The sequence below is a fragment of the Lissotriton helveticus genome, chromosome 8 (genome assembly GCF_964261635.1).
Source record: "Lissotriton helveticus chromosome 8, aLisHel1.1, whole genome shotgun sequence".
Taxonomy (NCBI): domain Eukaryota; kingdom Metazoa; phylum Chordata; class Amphibia; order Caudata; family Salamandridae; genus Lissotriton; species Lissotriton helveticus.
Window position 1 is genome coordinate 1,487,414,307 of NC_136069.1, and position 18,614 is coordinate 1,487,432,920.

An 18,614-nucleotide genomic window follows, 5' to 3' on the forward strand; every position below is an offset into this window, starting at 1 on the left:
GCAAAGATTTTCGCCAAAATACTTTCCAACCGGCTAGCCCCTATAATGCCTGATCTGGTTAACTGTCAACAACATGGGTTTGTGGTGGGGAGAGATACTACTGCTCATATTAACACCGCAATAACTGCTTTTGACGTTGCGGCGGTTACCCACACCCCACTGGGAATGGTTATGCTAGATGCTGAGAAAGCATTTGACCGAGTGGGGTGGGAGTACTTATGGGCAACACTAAGATCATCTGGTATACAGGGACAATATCTGAGATGGATACAATCCCTATATGAAACACCAACAGCTATAGTAAGTTATTTAGGTAATAACTCAGATAGTTTCTTGATAAAAAGGGGTACTAGACAGGGGTGCCCTCTCTCACCCCTGCTCTTTGCTTTAGCGTTAGAACCATTCCTAAACGCTCTTACGATCCAAGATCATATTATCCCAATAGAACATGAAGGTAATATTTTAAAAATTACAGCTTTTGCTGATGACATTGCCATTTATACCACCGAATTGGCACAAGCTATACCTAATATAATTAAAGAAGCTAGGGACTTCGGCGATATATCGGGCTACCGCCTAAATGTTAATAAAACTCAAGTAATAGCGAACTATAAACCACTTCAACCGATAATAGGTTTATGCTCTGAAGCTACATATTTAGGAGTGAAACTTACCTCGAATATTGATAAAATTATTTCAATAAACTATGAGCCCCTACTAAAGGATATCACATCCACTCTTAAAAATTGGCACAAAATACCACTAAGCTTGATCGGACGCATTAATACTATCAAAATGAAAATAGTACCAAAAATACTTTACTTGTTTAGATCTATCCCGTTACAACTGAACATAACTTATATTAAGAGGATAGAAAGTATCTGCAGTCAGTACATATGGGGATACAAAAAAGCCCGAAGATCAATGACGGCACTTAAACTATCTATTGAAAAAGGTGGATTAAACTTTCCAGAACTAAAAACTTACTTTTTTGCTACTTTTATTTCACGTATACGTAGCCTCTTGTCCAAAGAAAGTCCTCTATTCTACCATCAATTTGTGCTAGGGCCACAAAGCAACCAATTTCTATTTCGGGTCCATGACCCAAATTACTACAAAAGAGTTAGGTTCAAGACCGTTAGATTAATTAAAAGAATCTGGGATCAAATTACAGAAACAAATAAAATTCCTTTTTTTAATGCTGAACTACCAATATGGGGGAACCCGGGGTTACCAAATATCTTTTCTGATGGCGCCAGCGCTCAATGGCTAGATTATGGAATTAAATCTCTAGGAGATCTCTATGGTTCAGAAGGTCTTCTAAGTTTCAATTCATTAAAAATACTATATAAGATTAAAGACACCATGTACTTTAAATATATACAGCTACAAGATTTTTTGATTAACAAAAATCAAATTATAAACGTCGAACAATCAGAGATTCTTCAATGTATTTATTCGAATCTCTCCAAATCTCTTATTAGCAAAAGCTATACTTTGCTGAACAAAGGCCACGTTGGTGATTGCGGGAAGATAGCAGACAAATGGACCAACAGGCTGGGAATTAATATCAACTCCAACCAGATCACTAACTCATTTAAACAAATTAATCGAGTTGTCCATTCTTCAAGCTTAAGGCTACAATCTTACAAGACAATCACCCAATTATACTATACACCACAGAGAATCTCAAACTGGACATTTGGTAATACTTCTAATGAACGTACCAAATGTCCAAAATGCAATAAAGAAGCTGCTCCTATTGAACATATGCTTTACCAATGTCCGAAACTTTCAACTTTTTGGGCAGGAATAACTGAGGTTCTTGACAAAAAACAAATAACTTTTCTGGCTATTTCTGCCCATTTAATTTTACTGTATATACAAGATAATAATAGTAATTTTAAAGATTTAATAACCATTATTTTCTCGTGTGCGAGATTGGCCATTGCGCGAACTTGGATATCAAAAGAACCCCCAACTGTTATGGATTGGTGGTATCTAATCCATGAAATCTATACAATGGAGATATCATTGGCAAAACTTAGAGGCCCAAAAACCCTAGAACGAAAGTAAAGAATATGGGGATCATTCATAAATTAAATGTATGATTGTATTGTGAAACCGGCACGCTTATATGTTTTTTTTTTTTTGTTTTTTTTTCCTTATACAACGAATATTATATGCACTTTTTCTTCATATATGTATGCATGACTAGTGTGACTTAAATATTGTAAACATTCTCTCTTGCAACTTATAAAAATGGTTTAAAAAAAAAAAAAAAAGTTTGTCTTAAGTCAAAGTTAAGACAAAATCCTAACTTTACTACTACTAAATGCCATCTGTGGATCCCAAAAGTAGTAGGTTTAGGATTTTGTCTTAAATTAGTTCTGTGAATCGGCCCCTCTGTGCCTATGTAGTCATGAAATAACATACTCTCCTTTTTTCCAACATAGAAGGACTGCCCATGCTGTATAGTTAAAAAATGATAGATCGCCGGATGCTTAGGTTTCGGGATTTCATGGACTTTTCCTTTTGGGGCTGGTTTGAAAATGATCCTCCTCTCTGCGCTTGCTGCTGTCTGAGTGATAATAGATTACGAGGAATTGCTGGTAATTATACTGAGTCTCTTGCAGTGAGAGGCATCAGCATTGCACACAATTTGCTAAAACTACAGCCAACTCCCAACACAGTTCCACCATAGCCACCAGACCACACATGCCTGTTGTCAGATTGCCTGGAAATAAAAAAGACCAAGGGAGCTCCATGCATGGTGACAGGACACGCATGACTGGCGGCGATTTTGAAATACTTTTGAGATTTTTTTTAAAATAACAAAGTTTGTGCATTTAATAGCGCAGAAAAATAACGGAGTAGCCAGGGAGCAGTTTGCATATTTACAACAAGGGGTGGTGATGGACAGAGTCTCTGAATTAAGCAGAATACTCTCACCCAGTCAAGAGATCAGGGCTAGATCCAACACCGTTTTTTAGCTCATTGCACCATCCCAGTTTCAGAACCTGGCTGTATGCAAATTAGTCTGTCCCTGGCCCAGTGCATCATGGGAACAGGGCAGACCAGACTACAAAAGCCAATTCTTACACCGGGAAGGAAACAAGCTTCCGGGGACCGGTTTCTGGCATTTCAGCCGTCTTCAGCCCGGCTTGCTTGAATCCTGATTGTGCAATGAGCAAGGGACTCACATCTGAGTATACCCTTCCACGCTTATGGTGGACAAAAATATTTACAACAAGGGGTGGTGATGGACAGAGTCTCTGAATTAAGCAGAATACTCTCACCCAGTCAAGAGATCAGGGCTAGATCCAACACCGTTTTTTAGCTCATTGCACCATCCCAGGGAGCAGTTTGCAGCTGCTGCTGGGCCCGTCAAAAAAAAAAAAAAGCTTTGACAATGCCAAGAAGAGAGAGGAGCAAGCAGGGGCCGTGTGATGGGTCCTGTCTGGCACTGGTAATTGTAAGAGCACCTGGCTGCAAATGAAAACACAACAAAATAAAAAAGGCAGCACACCTTAAAAAAGGTAACTACTTTAAAAATAAATGTAAAATCGGTTACAAAGATTGAATTAAATGGTAAAAGTATGCTAATACTTTTCCAAGTAGTCCACATGGGCTAAATGCAATGGGCAGTTGCCAACGATGACCGACAACCCCTTTGGTCAATTCCTAATGCCAATTCAACACATTAAGCCAATGGCTTAAAAGGGGATGTGTAAAAGCTGCTTTACATTTTCTATTTTTCTGTGACTTTCATCAAGTATATAGTAAGCAGTTTTTGATCCCCTATTTTAAGTCTCATGATATTACTGATTTTGGGGAAGCATATAGGGAGATTGTTAAGTTCAACAGGGACAACTTAACACTCTGTGTCAGTACTTTTTTGAGACTGGCAGTTCGTTCCCGTGCCACTATGAATACAGCGTAAGAAAGCTTTGGTTATATGTCTGGTACCAGAATTAACCTATATGTGGTTTTCATGTGTCAAAGTGTTCGCTTTTTAAAAGGAAAAAACCTTTTTGTTGTTAAAATATGAAATATTTTCTTTTTTATTATCAAATTTTGTCCATGATTGTTATAGGATTGTTTTGATGAATTGATTATTGTACCCTGTATATAATCTATTTTGTAACTATATTAATATGTCCATCACATTTGCTGACTCACTTTTTAATATTCTATTTGTGTATGTACCGTCTTGATTTTTATTCTGTACTTTTATGGATATTTTCCTGTATCCAAATAAAGAAATTGAATTGAAAAGCTGCTTTCAGTATTATGTATGTATGTATGGGTATATTGTTTAATGACATGAGACAGCTAGTATTGTCTACAGCTGAGACCCTAAAAATGGTACCACACAGAGCAGTTTATGTAACCTAACCTCTAGTGTATGCTTATATTTAGTTCACTTCTCCCACATGTTTACATCCTTTTCAATGTCAGATGCAGTTAACAATATTTTCATTTTAAATTCACTATTGTTATTTTTTTTTGTGTGCTTTCAGCCTTAGGATTCATTTGGTGTAGAGTCCTTCAGTCAATAAAACATTCATTCGATGTTAACAAATTCGCCTGAATTGTTTCTTTGGTTAATTTGTGTTACGCTCACTTTGCAGAAGTTCCTGGGAGCAGTATAAGTTAAGAAGGCTCTACTTTATTTGGGTGTGCAGGGACATTGAGTCCTTTCGATGGTTTGCCGATTTACTGTGTATGTTACATGACAAGGTAAGCCTACTAGTCAATTGTACTCTAAAGTCCTCCAATTGAAACCTGTGTTTTGTTCATATCTGAACAGAGTTAAACTGTGTACTTCAACACAGTGTTTCATGTCAAAGCCATGGCTGTAAAGTGTTACATCAGAGAAACCAACAACTTCAAATCTTCTGCACATTATTCTAAATAACTATTGGTCTTCCAGTCAACAATCATAAAAAATTTCATATTTCGGTCACTAGTACTTACAGACACAGCGTAATAAAGAAGTAATCAAAAAAGGAAATCTGACTGAACAGAAGTTGAGGCAACTGTCCTTTTGGTACGTCTTGATTCAGAAGGAAGGCAATTGCTAGGTTATAACAGTGAATTCATCTGGGAGTGACCTTATCCACAGGCCTTGACCCTGAAGAGGTCTCATCCAAGGACCTTGGTCTGGAAGTGATGTCAGCCACAGACCATGACCCAGAAGTGGACATACAAGTAGAACCTGACCCACAAGCTACGATCTGAAAGTGACACCATCCACAGACCCTAATCTGGAAGAGATATCAACTATGTGCTTGACCCAGAATCCCTGTCCTGAAAGTAGACTCTATCATGAGTCCATTTTAAGACCAGATAGAGCAGGAAGTGTTCTACCAGAAAGTGACTTTAATATCTGAGCACCCCAGGGGTCAAATCACACACACCCTTTAACCCATCCCACTATACAATGCACAGAATGTAATATGATCTGTGTGAGAAGAGTTTGAATGTATCTTCCCCCTTCAACCAATCCCATCATGCACTGTGCAGAAAATGACATCTTAGAAAATCACATTGGTGGTAATGCCAATTTTTAGAGCCCAGGGTGTATATGTAAGGAGCTCTTGGCACTGTTTCAATCAGAGCCCAGCATTCACTACATGAAAAAGACACTGCCACTGCTATGAAAAGATATAGCCAGTATGTAAATACAACCAATAAGCTCAGTAAATCTCTTATGCACATGGTCTTGAAAATCACAAAAGCAGATGGAGGTAAAGTTGCTGGTTCTAAATTGTCAATGGTCACCTATCTGATTGTTGTTATTTTTAACCGCGTAAATATCAGCCTTGCTCAGTTCCTAGTTATCTGATGTTTTTAAAGCCTACATTGAGAAAACTCCCAGTTGTAGCAATTATGACCTTGGTATTCAACTTTCTTCATTGCTCTTGTACAAGGACACATTTGTCATTGTATAGATACTGGTTTTGATGTTTATAACCAAGACTTGCTGCCTCAAATTCAAACACAATATTCGAGTGGTAGGTGGTACCCTGTTCTAACCATGTACCGCATGGATACTGCTTTGAGCCTTTGGTCACTAGCAGTTCCAGGATGGTGACAGATTTACACTCTAGCTCTAAGTAGGTATAGTGGTAATATAGACTAAGGGTGTCTATAGTTGTCCATGAGTGGGGCCTATCTGTTGATTACCATATTGAGTAGCATGAATCACATCCACAGCATGTCACTGGACCCCGATAACTCACTCAAAGGTGCATTGTGTCCAAATGTGGAACGTGTAAGATCTCCTCTGTTCTGACATAGCATGACTTTGATAGAACTTCAATTAATGATTGTTGTCATGTGGTGGAGGAAGGAAAGGGACATGACTGTGTATGTGCCCCATTGGACATATTACTCACTATTACTCTTTTTTTAATTTTATCTTTATATTTGTTTGGACAATTAAGTAATGCACATGATGGCTGCATCATGCCATGTAACAGGGAAGCCTCTTGAGTGTACCGTGAAATGAAGACAGCTCTTGCATATCAACACATGTGATCCACAGCGACTGAAACCTCAACCTATTCACTAAAAGGCGTTTCACAGCTACTCAGCAACTGAAACCTCAAAGTATGACTACAGTTTGATATGTGCTTTCCTTTGATCAATTTGCCCAGATCAGAGCAATAGGAATTATGCCAAGCATGAAAAATACTCACCAAATTCTATAAGTACGGACACTCTTAGCTTCTTCCACATCCCAACTTAAATCAGAATTGGCAATTTGTAGCTACAACAACAGCAAGATCATGATACAAGCCTTTCATGGCAATCTGAAACTGTTTAACTTTTCTTTAAAAATACTTCTTAATATAAAATCTGGCAGCAATAAACACAGCAGTCAGAAACTCCCCTCACTTTCATAGATGTGCTGTTTAAGTTGTTCATGCCCAAAGTGCCCTTAGTACCCATTTATTGAGCTCTCTCTCTATCCCACTGTCCCTCCATATTGAAAACGTAACCACTCAAACCCTCAGACCCCCACAACAAGAATTCCTGTCATACTTCCCCTCCCATTCTCTCCCTTTAACATGAGTACACACACACTTGTTCTCACAATTCCTCTTGAAAAACCAGTAAGTCTCCGCCGACCCTCATGCGTATCTCTCTTTGACTCCTCTATAGAACTCCTTCCATTTTATTAGCACATACACTAGCACCCACTACTCAGATCACACACCTCTCATCTAACAAAACCAATCAAAATCCATTAACCCTCACTCGCACGTCACATCGACCACCTCACACACAACACACACTACTTGCTCCAATCTCAATCCACTCGGATCTCTTACAACTCTTTTCCCCTATCAAGCACCCATTCTTCGCTCCTACAAAAGTATATCCTATGCCTTCCACTCCATTCTACCTGTTAAACAAAAGAACTTGATGCACACTAACTCCCTCACCAATGTCCCAAATTTCCCAATCCGTACAACAAACTGCTCTTATTTGTTATGAGAACTATCTGCCAACATTCAGAACACAATCGTTTTTAAAATGAACATCCTCATGGCAATGATAGAATCTCTGTACAGCAAACTAAAGATCATCCCCTGTAAACTCAGCAATGTTACCAACAAGCCCAATACTAAAATGACACCCAGACAATCAGGACTCTGCTTCAAAGACACCATGATGAAAATATTCTGCTGTAACAAGGAACCACATGGAATGAAAACTTGCTCTCCCCTATCCACTAGTGACTTTTAAGAATGTGTTACTCACTACAACCAAGAGAAAGTAGAAACACTCACTGAGACCCACAAAGGAGTCCCAGAACCCACCATGAATTGCAGGATGAGAAAACAGCCAACCTTCACAAATAGAATTAACCACAACAACTTATGAGTAATCACTAACCAACATTCCGAACCCGCTCCTGCACCAATCTTCACTGAAATGACTCCAAGACAACTGTAGATTGATGGTAAAGAACTCCCTCAAAATTGCAGATTTAATCGTCGACCGCAACCAAGACCCAATTCTCCTTATTGAGACTGGAATATGGAAATCTCTTAGGGAATCTTAGCTCTTTTGGTCCCAAAACAATAATCCAACATCCAGATAGAGAGATCAAATAGAACTGGAAGGTGGTGGTGATCATCATCAAAGACTCTTTGAAGGGCAAAAATAGCACCAAAGAAGGGCACTCTCTGTTCAAACTTCTCTCATTTGAGATAAGATCATTGGACTCCCAATCCGATTATGCTAAGCCTCCTCTACCATTAAGGGCAGAACAACTCAGTTTTAGCAGAACAGCTATTGGAACTCTTCACTGTCAATTAGATCAATGCCAGAAATACCATCATTCTCCTATATTTTATTCTACATTAGGGTGACCTTAAACTTGACAACAATAATCTTGAACAGTTTTGCTTAGCACCAACTCACAACAAGGGAGCCATATTGAACCTTATAGAAAAATAGACAAAATGGAAATTAATTCCATGCTGCTTGACTGGTCAGATCACTCACTCAACCTTTTCCCAGTTAACTTGACAAGAAACATTCCAAATGATCAACCCACAAGACCAAAAATATGGATGAAACAATTAGAGACCTAGAGAAACAATGGCTTGCTATGGCATTTGAACATGAATTTCAAGACACACCTCTTCAGATATCAATGATCTCATAAATCGCTATGGTGAATCAATGGCAGTAGTCATAGATGCCTTGGCCTCTAAAATTCTGAATAGGAAAAAAATTCAAAGCCTCAGCCACATGGTCTTAAAGGATTGGAATGATGGAATGAGAACCCTTTGAAACACCAAAAGAAAATTCTTGCAAAACCCATCAGTATTTGGGAGCGCCACAAGGAACTACTAAAAGACTGCAGATTTTCCAGAACTGTGCAGCCCGCCTCTTAATGAATATTCCCAAGCGCAGCTCAGCTAAACCAGCCCTTACCTTGCTGAACTGGCTCCCCATCCAGGAAAGAATTAGGTTCAAGGCAATCTATTTCTGGGAAGGGCCCTCCATTGTTTCATTCAATGGTGCAATTATATCGCCCTAATAGGACTCTGAGATCCAATAATAAACGACTACTCGCAGTTCCTATGATCAAGCGGTCACAAACTGGAGGTCGGCCGTTCTCATATAATGCAGCCAAGTTTTGGAACCAGCTCCCTGATTATTTGCCTCTGGAATCTAGTTATCTTAAATTCAGGAAACAGCTTAAAACTTTTCTCTTTCTGTGATCAGTTCTGTGTTTAAGGTGTCACATTAAGCGCTGAGATGCCCTGGGTAGCCATGCGCTATATAAATGTGTAGTCAATTCAATTCAATTCAGTAAGCATTATCCACACCACACTCTGCAAGAAGAATCTACAAACAACACATCTTTGAAGCCAAATCCCAGGTAATCAAAAAAGCTAGACCAAGCTATGAATAAACGAGAAAAACTATTCAATGTTGTCCACAGAGCAGTACCTGTGGCACATCCACCTATCTTGCAAGGAAATCATTCTTTTCAGGGGGACAACAACAACAAAGATGTTCCGTAGCAGTTATGGGAAGGTGTGGGAAACATAGGGGCATATTTACAAGGAAATGGTGTGCCATTTCCAAAACACAGGGATCCCCCATATTTACAAGGATGCTGCGCACTCCCGTGTTTCCCCTAGCGCTTGCTGTGCAGGAAAGTGTCGCTTCCTGCTCATGAACAATCAATAATGACGATGTGTTACTTCTATTTGTGCTGCATTTTGCAGCACACATAGAAATAGCAAATCACCATTAATGATTGTTTATTTGCAGGAAGGGGCACCTTCCTGCACATAAACAATCATTAATGGCGGTTTGCTATGTGTGCAGCAGAATGAGGGACACATAGAAAGAGCAAAAACGAGGAGAAATAAAAGTATTTCTCCCCGTTGCGCCAATCTAACGCCTGCTTTTTCATGGCCTCATTTTATGGCACTGCCTCAGACTTACACTTCCTTGGAAATCTGGGGCAGCATCAAAAAGCAATGGGTGTTGTGGTGAAACGCTGACAGCAACACACATTGCTCGCCCCTTTCATGCAGTAAACTGCGTGAAAGGGTACCATATTTACAAAGCGTTGTTAAGCCACAAAAAGTGGCTTAACAACACTTTGTAAATATGGAGCAGGGCATTGCGCCACCGGAACGTCAGTAAAATTGATGTTCCCGTAGCACAATACCCTTGTAAATATGCACCATAACCTGTGGGACAGCGGAAGTGTTTGCGATCCCAGATTGTCTTACTTATTTACGAATGTGAAATGCAAGTTGAGTTCCAAGTGATTCTCTAGTGGCAACCTTTTGGATAGTATTGGAGTGTACTGAGTAACTTTTTCTGCGGACGTCATGTCTTTGTATTGAGTTTAATATCAGTTGCATCAAGTTTTGTGGGTTTTTGATAAAGTTCTTTATCAGTTGAAATCATTGCAGACCCTCTAATCCACGTATTTATGCACTGTTCTCCTGAGTTTCGATTCCCACTTTTCAAGGGCATTGTTCCTTGTTTCCCTGATTAGGTAGGCCTTTGCTTGACTGGAACCTATTAACTTGAACTAGTTGGAAAAGTAGGAACAGTTTCATAAATGACTCCACTTTGGGTATATAGTCAATTTACAACCCCAAAACACAGATGACCCTGGGAAGCAAATTAGATAAAGGAGCTTTGGGGATGCAAAGCGGAAGAGCCCAACACATGGATGAAATGAGGGAACTTGAAAATGTAAACAGGAAAGAGTAGAAATCAGGACTACAGAAAGAAAACGTGAAAAATCAAGTGCCCCACTCTTTTTATGTGATCAGTTTATTTAGCACAGCCAGGTTGCCCATGGTAAGGTTGCTCACTACTTATTCACTGTACTTAATTTGCTACAGTTTGTATGCTTGGAACTTGCCATAATGCTCTGTATGAAACTTCAAGAATATGTTGCCTCTGTATTCATATGGACTCCCTGTTTTTGAATGTCCTCATCTACTACTTTTAAATGTAAGTGAATTACACCTTTCGATGCTCATTCATTCCAAACATTGTCTCTGCGAAATATTCTCATTCAGTTCTCTATGTTCTGCTGTTGCATTATCTTTAATAAATGTCTTATCTTATAAAATGTCTTATCAGTGTTGATGACATGATTACGCTTATGTCACTACGCATGTTCATCTTGTACGTTCTAATGATAAAAAAATTGAGCATAAAATATGCACTAGTGGAAATGATTTTCATATTTAACATTCCGAGCACGATAAGCCCTGCGTATATGTCTATCGTGAGCATTATGTATATATGACTGTGATGCTAATGTCTGCTAGAAGCATGAAAAATCTGCCTTTTAGACACATTATGGAAAAACAAATTATACGTAGCTTATCCACTTATTAATTCAGGCTTTCTTTTACATGCTCTCTCCAGCTCTGGCAGGAAAACCGACCTGACTACTTGAATATCCAGCTGTACCTGAGCCAAGCAGATGGAATGCAGGTAAGAGAAAAAATATTATAAATAAATTAATATTTTGGGATACACCTGTATGTAACGGAGGCAGACGACAGCTAAAGAGACGCTTGTGAGGAAAAGTAGCCGCTGACAAAATGTACCCGGCATCCCCCTCCTGGCATTTATTTAATTTATTTTTTATTTTAAAGGTTTTATATCGCGCTGGCTAGACCCGATGGTATCAGAGCGCTTTACAGGAGTATCAGATCATAGTTACAGGTTACATCGTTACTAAGGTTACACATTATAGCATGGCAACATAGTTACTTGTAAGGTTGAGATAAACAATAAGCACAAATACGTCAGGAGAAAAGCAGGCAAGGGGAGAGATTCAGGCGAGGGGGTAGGAGCAGGGGAAGTAGACAGATAATGAAGGTGGGAAAGAGGAGGGGAGTGTGAGAGACACAGCATGGAAAGAGGAGGGGAAGGGCGCAGGGACACAAACCGGTAGATAAGTCAAAGCAACGTCCAAAGTCCAGTATGCTGTGATCCCAGGGGAAGTGGTATCACTTCCCTTATCTCTGTTGCGAGAGGCTTCCTTTACGCAGTGGACTCTCTCAGAGGGTTCTCTGAGACTCCAAGGCCTACATACAGGATCCTTCCCCAAAAAGGAGTGAGGGAGTGCTTTGGCAAGGGGTGCCATACCATACCTCAGCTGTGAGTGGCTCCCTTGGCGCAGTGGACTCTCTCAGAGGGTTCCCTGAGACACCAGAGTATAAATATTGGACTTTTCCCCAACAAGGGGAGAAGGAGTGCTTAGTCAAAGGGCAAAGAAGGACTGAGGGCTAGGCGGTGTAGCGGACAAGGTGGAGAGATTCAGGGGAGAGGGGACAGGAGCTAGAGAAGTAGACAAAGAGAGAAAGAGTACTAAATGGGAACATATTTAATTAATGAGTTTTATATAGCGCTGGCTAGACCCAAAGGAATCAGAGCGATTTACATGAGGAACAATAATGTTGCAATTTACATCAGTTAAAAGTAACATAAGTATCAAGAAAAGCATTTAAAGAACATAGGGGACAAGGTGGATGGAGCAAGGAAGGTTAAGGGGAACTTAGGGGACAAGGTGGATGGAGCAAAGAAGGGTAAGGGGCAGATTTGAAGGCATCAAGAGAAGCGCGGATGTCGGCTTTAATTCTGTCGCGCAGCTCTCTTTTAAAGTCCCTGAGTGTGGCCAGGAGATCATCACGGCCCCATATTCTCCTTTGGCTGTTTATGCCCTAGTTCTTGTCCGTCTCCCGTGTTAGAGTTTCCAAAGTAGCTTAAGACCTTGTTGGCTTGTGACTTTTTGGGAGGCATTTTTGGAAATTTCCAGGGCCAAGCCGCACGTTGGTGCGCTCGTGTGTTCCCCCTCTCACTCGGCTGTGGAGACTAGACTTGTGGTTCTCAAGTGGCACTGTAGGTCAGGGTCTCTTTCCTGCGAGTGGCCGTGGCCTATTGTATAACCCTGGGTGCCTTAAGAGCTTGAGATATAAGGGATTGAGCCGCCATCTTAAGCTCAGGCAGCGAGGTCAGGCAGGCCTTTTCTGGGGGCTTCTTCCTTCGCTGCAGTAGCCCTGCCTTCAGCCCCGTTGCTAGTGGTTCCACTCAGGCTAGCGCGCCACAGATCGGGAGGCGGGAGTCTCTTGACAGATAAGTGGGGGCCCCCCGGGCCTTCAGGGTATTTCTCTTGCTCTCACCTCTCGTTGTAGCTGTAGCAGTTTCCGCAGTCAGGGACGCCACAGAGGAACTCTGATGGTGTAATTGAAAGGTATCCTATGCCCTGGTCACGATTGTATCTCTGTGACTTCCTCAGCCGCATCAGTAGACTCTGCTGCATGGGGCCTTCACTCGGAGCCTTCACTCCAAGCCAGCTGCCATTTTATGTTCGGCATCACACGCATGCTCTGAGTTGTTACTAACACAGGTGGATTAGCCTTGGATAGACCTCGTGCAGACAGGCTCAAAACATACAAATAACGTTACAGCCGGCTGCACGGCTTGGATCACAGTCTTCCATGGTTGAGACTCACAACTCCAGTGCGAGGAAATTCGGAGCCACTTGGGTGCTCCTTTTACCGGTCATTTTAGAAGGTATTTGTTGGAATGGAATGCCTTCTTGTGGCTATTTGCAGAGGTGCTGTCCTGCTGTAAGGCAGCTAGCTATATGACTGGACCTGAAGAGTAGAATGAAATATTATGGTTTCCGGATGAACTATCCTTAATCAGGACATTTGGCTGGCACACACGTGTCTGACAACAGCCAAAGAACAGAAACAGTCAAACAGCGGAGAATAATGTATATGAAAGGAGAAAAAAACCAAAATACTACGCAGCCTTTAGATGCTAATGGATTTAAAATGTCTACGTAAGGCCCTGGGAAATGAAGGGCGCCTTGTTTATTGTTCTGCTGATAGGAATAGCCGTGTGGCAGCCTAATCGCAGAATAGTTTTAATCCGCCAGGGATTTCAGGCTTTGATTTATGTTTATTTCCCTCTAACAGGTTAACGCTTTAATGTGTTTAAGTGGAGGCAATTGTAAAAAGTCCCCGGCCACTGATAAGCGCAGTTTTTCGTGTCATTTGTTTAAAATGCAACCCTTTGTGATCTACACAACAGCAGTATCCCAGCCGCGTACTCATATTTTATATTATTAATTTTTAAATTGTTTCATGGTTAGCCCACGCTAAAACAGCGACCAAACGTGTGTTTGATCATTGCGTGTGCCGTGTATGTGCTGTGATTCATAAACAATGTAGAAATTAGCTAAGTCCTGATTGAAGTATTTAACTCTGCTATAAAGCCACATTGTATGGTGTAGAAACTGCAACCATGGCAGAGAAAGTTAGATGCCAACTGTGGACTGCAGCGTGTACTGTACCAAAAACTAATATGACAAGTAAAACTTGAGTTCAGGCCTACCATTCTTGCCTGACTGTTGCAGTTTAAACCTGCAGTGCGACCTGTTAAAATAACATTTTTGATAGGTAAAAACCTCCTATTTAAATATTACCATGTCATCCCTATGTAGGCCTTATAGCCCCCAAGGTAGGGTGCATGGTATTTATTTGTATTATTATTATATATATTTGGGACATGTAGATTATTAATGTTAACATATCCCTATAGTGACATGACCCAAAAGCTATATTTGCTTTGGCAGGCCTAGCTGCCCTATGTAGAAAACCAGAGTGCAGAATAAAATATAATTGCTTATAACTCAAGCAAGGGACCAGCTAGAAAAATAAATACATTACTATTTTTATAAGTTATTCTAATTCCAATTCAATGGTGAAGTTGAATTTCTAATAAATATTTAGGAAAATAAATGTTTAGACAGTTGTCAATTTCCTTGCTGAACTTTAAGGTTGCTAATTTGCATTAGCTCTCAAGCTGCACCCTAGACAAGCACTGCCTTGCATTGTCTAGATCAACCATAAGACCTTTCACCTGCCGCCACTGTCACCTTGCCTGCAACTCAGAATCTCCCGCCACCTTGGGAACCCTCACCACACCCACCTCACTGACTGCATCCGCTACGCAATCACTCCAATCTATCCTGCTCGCTCTGTAAACACGCCACCGAGGTATGGGGTAACATCATCCTAGACAGCAAACTCACCATGAAATGCCAGATCAATGAAGTCACCTTCTCTTGTTTCCACACCCTTCACATGCTCCGAAACATCTGCAGATGGCTCCCCATTAACACAAGAAAAACTGTCATCCAAGCCCTTAGTCACCAGCGGACTCACCTACTTCAATACACTATATTCAGGAATCTACACCCAACCCTTGTAGACACACCAGACCATTCAGAACTCAGCAGCAAGACTCATCCTGGACCCCCCCCAAAAGGACCCACAACACCTCCCACCTCAGGTACCTCCAATGGCTCCCCACCCAGAAAAGATGCCAGTTCAAGATGCTGACACACAAGGTCCTCCTCAATCTAGGGCCAGCATACATCAACCACCACCTGAAGTGCCACCAACTCTCCAGATACCTGCGCTCTCTACCCTCGCTCACATTCCTCGCATCTGTGGAAGCTACAGTGGAGGTTGCTCCTTCTCTTACCTTGCCACCAAGTCTTGGAACAAACACCCCTCCAAACGGCATCCTGGATCATGAAATTCAGAAAGGGACTCATGACGAAGCTTTTTGACTTATAGCAGCAGGATCTCAGCCCTGGGATACGATACCCTTCCTCATATCCTGCTTTTCCCCTGTAACCCCCACATTTGCATAATCCCCACATATGCTTATCCATTGCCCTCCAACACATCTTGTCATTTTTTAGGTCTCGCCTGAGCCAGCTGCTTTGGCTGGCCTAGCGCTTGCGTTCACGTGTGCAACTGCCAGCTTTCAGCGCCTGATCGGGCGCCATCTGTCTTTCCTCTCATTTGAGTGCTTTCTTAACGCTCCTCTGCCCCTCCCCTCCCCCGCTGTATCACGCTGCTTTCACTTTCTACATTTTGTTTAAGATTAGCGCGGTGCCTGCCTCGGGGCCACAGCGCTAATTTAAATCATGGCAGCTGCTTCCGGAGACTGCAAGGCTTTCTTTTGTTTTGACTGGTTCCACACTACCTTCTTCTCGGCTTGCTGATGAAATTATTGCTTGACTGAATAAATGATTTTGCTCTTACACTTCTGGATAGAAATATAATACTGCAGATATCCCAAGAAATGGGCTTAGTTCCTAAACTAATCTGAGAGTACTATTGCACCTTTCAATACCCGTGTATATAAAATGCAGTAATGCAGCCTTGTTCATGCCTTGTCAAAAATGGCAACTACCTCTAAATATCTGTGATTACAGTTAGACTTGACAGTGTAAAGGTCTCCCCATGGCTTTAGTTTGATCATGACTTTCTTTGGGGATGTGTCTCCAATAAAATGACTCTGGCTACTTAAACTCTAATCACTTCACGCAACAGCAAATCTGGCATGAGCCTTCATATATTAACCAGGTGCAACCAAGCGTGAGCTATCTGCACTCTATAACAGGCTCCCCAGGTGCTTAAATCTACACCACCATGTGTAAACCACCTACCTCTCACAGCTCAGACATCCACTGGTTACAATACCTCCCAGTCACGTTTTTATGCTCCTCGGCTCTGGTACTCTTCTCCTTCTCAGGTCGGTACCCTTTCTATGTGCCATAAGCACTGTGTCATCCGCGTAGAGCAGAGACACTATGGGCTTATTGCAGTAATAAAGAGGGTCTTTTGTCCTGGCCGTTAATTCTTCTTCTAAAGCGTTGGTATATAAGGAGAAGAGAAACCGGGCCAGGACGCAACCCTGCCTCACGGCCTTCTCTACAGCAAACGACGCAGTGCATTCACCCCCTACTCCATATCTGACTTTTGCTGAAGCCCCTGCCTACAATTGCCTCAAAAACTGGACTAAAATTGGATCTACTTTTAAGTCCCGCAAAATATCCCAAAGTCTATTATGACTGACGCAGTTGAGCGCGGCCGTAAGGTCCGCAAACGCTACGTACATTTTCCCTTGTTTAGCTTGGGTATATTTCCCTGATAACATTATAAAATTCAACACCTGCTCGATAGTTCCTAGCCCCTGTCTAAAACCATACTGTATTTTGCATAAAAATTTGTTATTCTCGGCCCATGTTTGTAATCTGTTCAAGACTATTCTACCTACTATCTTGACCAGGGAGTCCAACAGGGAAACTGGTCGCAACACACCGGGTTATCCCGTTCTCCCTTTTTAAATATTGGAATGATCACAGATTCAGACATCAAGATAAATCCCTTCTCGCAACAGGCCGTCAATACCTGTGTCAACAAAGGGGACCAGAGTGCAGGAATGTTCTTAAATAGATCCATAGGGACACCATCTGGCCCAGGAGCTTTGCCACCTTTGCTTGCGTTAATTGCTACTGTAACTTCGTCTAGCGTGGCATTTAGCCTTATGGGCATAAAACTTTCCGCCCCTACTTGTACCCGCAAATCAATATCAGTTATGGGATCGTCGCCCCCCCTATTGCTATAAACGCCTAGAAAAAAAATGTAATCCAGGCCTCTTCGTCTATAGCCACTTCTATCCTGGGTCCACCATTATTTGAAAGGAAAGGGGCGTTTACTGCACACCAGAATATAGTGCAATCACTTTTTTGTGAGGCCTCATATAATAGATCCTACGCCTGATTTTTAAGTTCTTTTTTCCTGTTTTTTCTAGCCAGATTATAATTCTTTCTGCATGTACTAATTTCTTCCTGGTTTCTCTCGGTCTTATGAAGGGCCACCTTCAGTTGGTTATAGGCTTTCGTGCATTTAGTATCAAACCACCAATTCATCTTCTTTGAGGGTGCCTTTTTATGGGCTCTTAACGAGTTTTGGATCTCAATTGTAATTAATGAGTATGCCCTTAAAATTCCATTATAGTCTGCACTTTCTTGGAGACATACCGCTATTTGTTCTTGTGCATTACCAAAGATCCGTTTAGTCACCTCTTCAACATTTATCTTACCCCAGCTTAAAGAATAGCCATTCTGGTGCGCGAAAGAAATATTTTGTGACAATGACAGATAGCTATTATTTGGTTGTTCGACTAGTTTGGGGATGATTAAGTTAATGCTCAGGGGCAGATGATCGCTAAGTGTATTGGAATGAGTTTTAAAATTATCGAACCATGAAGCATATCTAAGAGGGACGATTATAAAATCTATAAATGAGACATGCCCTGCCATAAAATCATTGAACATTTCGCCCCTTGCAGTATGGAAAAAAATGAGGAATATGTACATTTACTTCATCATAAACCCCACACTGACCATTTTCTTTATTACAGCAAATACCAGTATTAAAATCCCCACCCCATATGCTAATCACATCAGTATCATTTGGTACCCTTATTTTATGCAGTTCATCACTGAGCAAATTTATAATTTTACCCACTTCAACCTTTTCGATGTTATTATTAAAATTTACTACGCATAGTACTACTTTACCATTCAAATGGATACCCAACATTTGGTAGTAACTCGTGGAACTGTACATTTCTATTTTTTTAACCTTAATCAAATTTGTGATGTATATACACAAGCCACCTTTATGTCTTCCATGCGTGGACCTAACAGAGGGTAT

General features: G+C 41.1%; 1 protein-coding gene across 6 annotated transcripts in view; it reads left to right on the forward strand.

The window, feature by feature from the left end:
- NOX4 (NADPH oxidase 4) overlaps window positions 1-18,614 on the forward strand; it is an 840,225-nt gene that overhangs the window by 758,377 nt on the left and 63,234 nt on the right. For all 6 annotated transcript variants that reach the window (XM_078658423.1, XM_078658420.1, XM_078658421.1 and 3 more), the window contains 2 exons: window positions 4,635-4,743; window positions 11,443-11,511. In XM_078658423.1, the coding sequence (XP_078514549.1) occupies window positions 4,635-4,743; window positions 11,443-11,511 (178 nt within the window). The remainder of the gene's footprint in view (window positions 1-4,634; window positions 4,744-11,442; window positions 11,512-18,614) is intronic.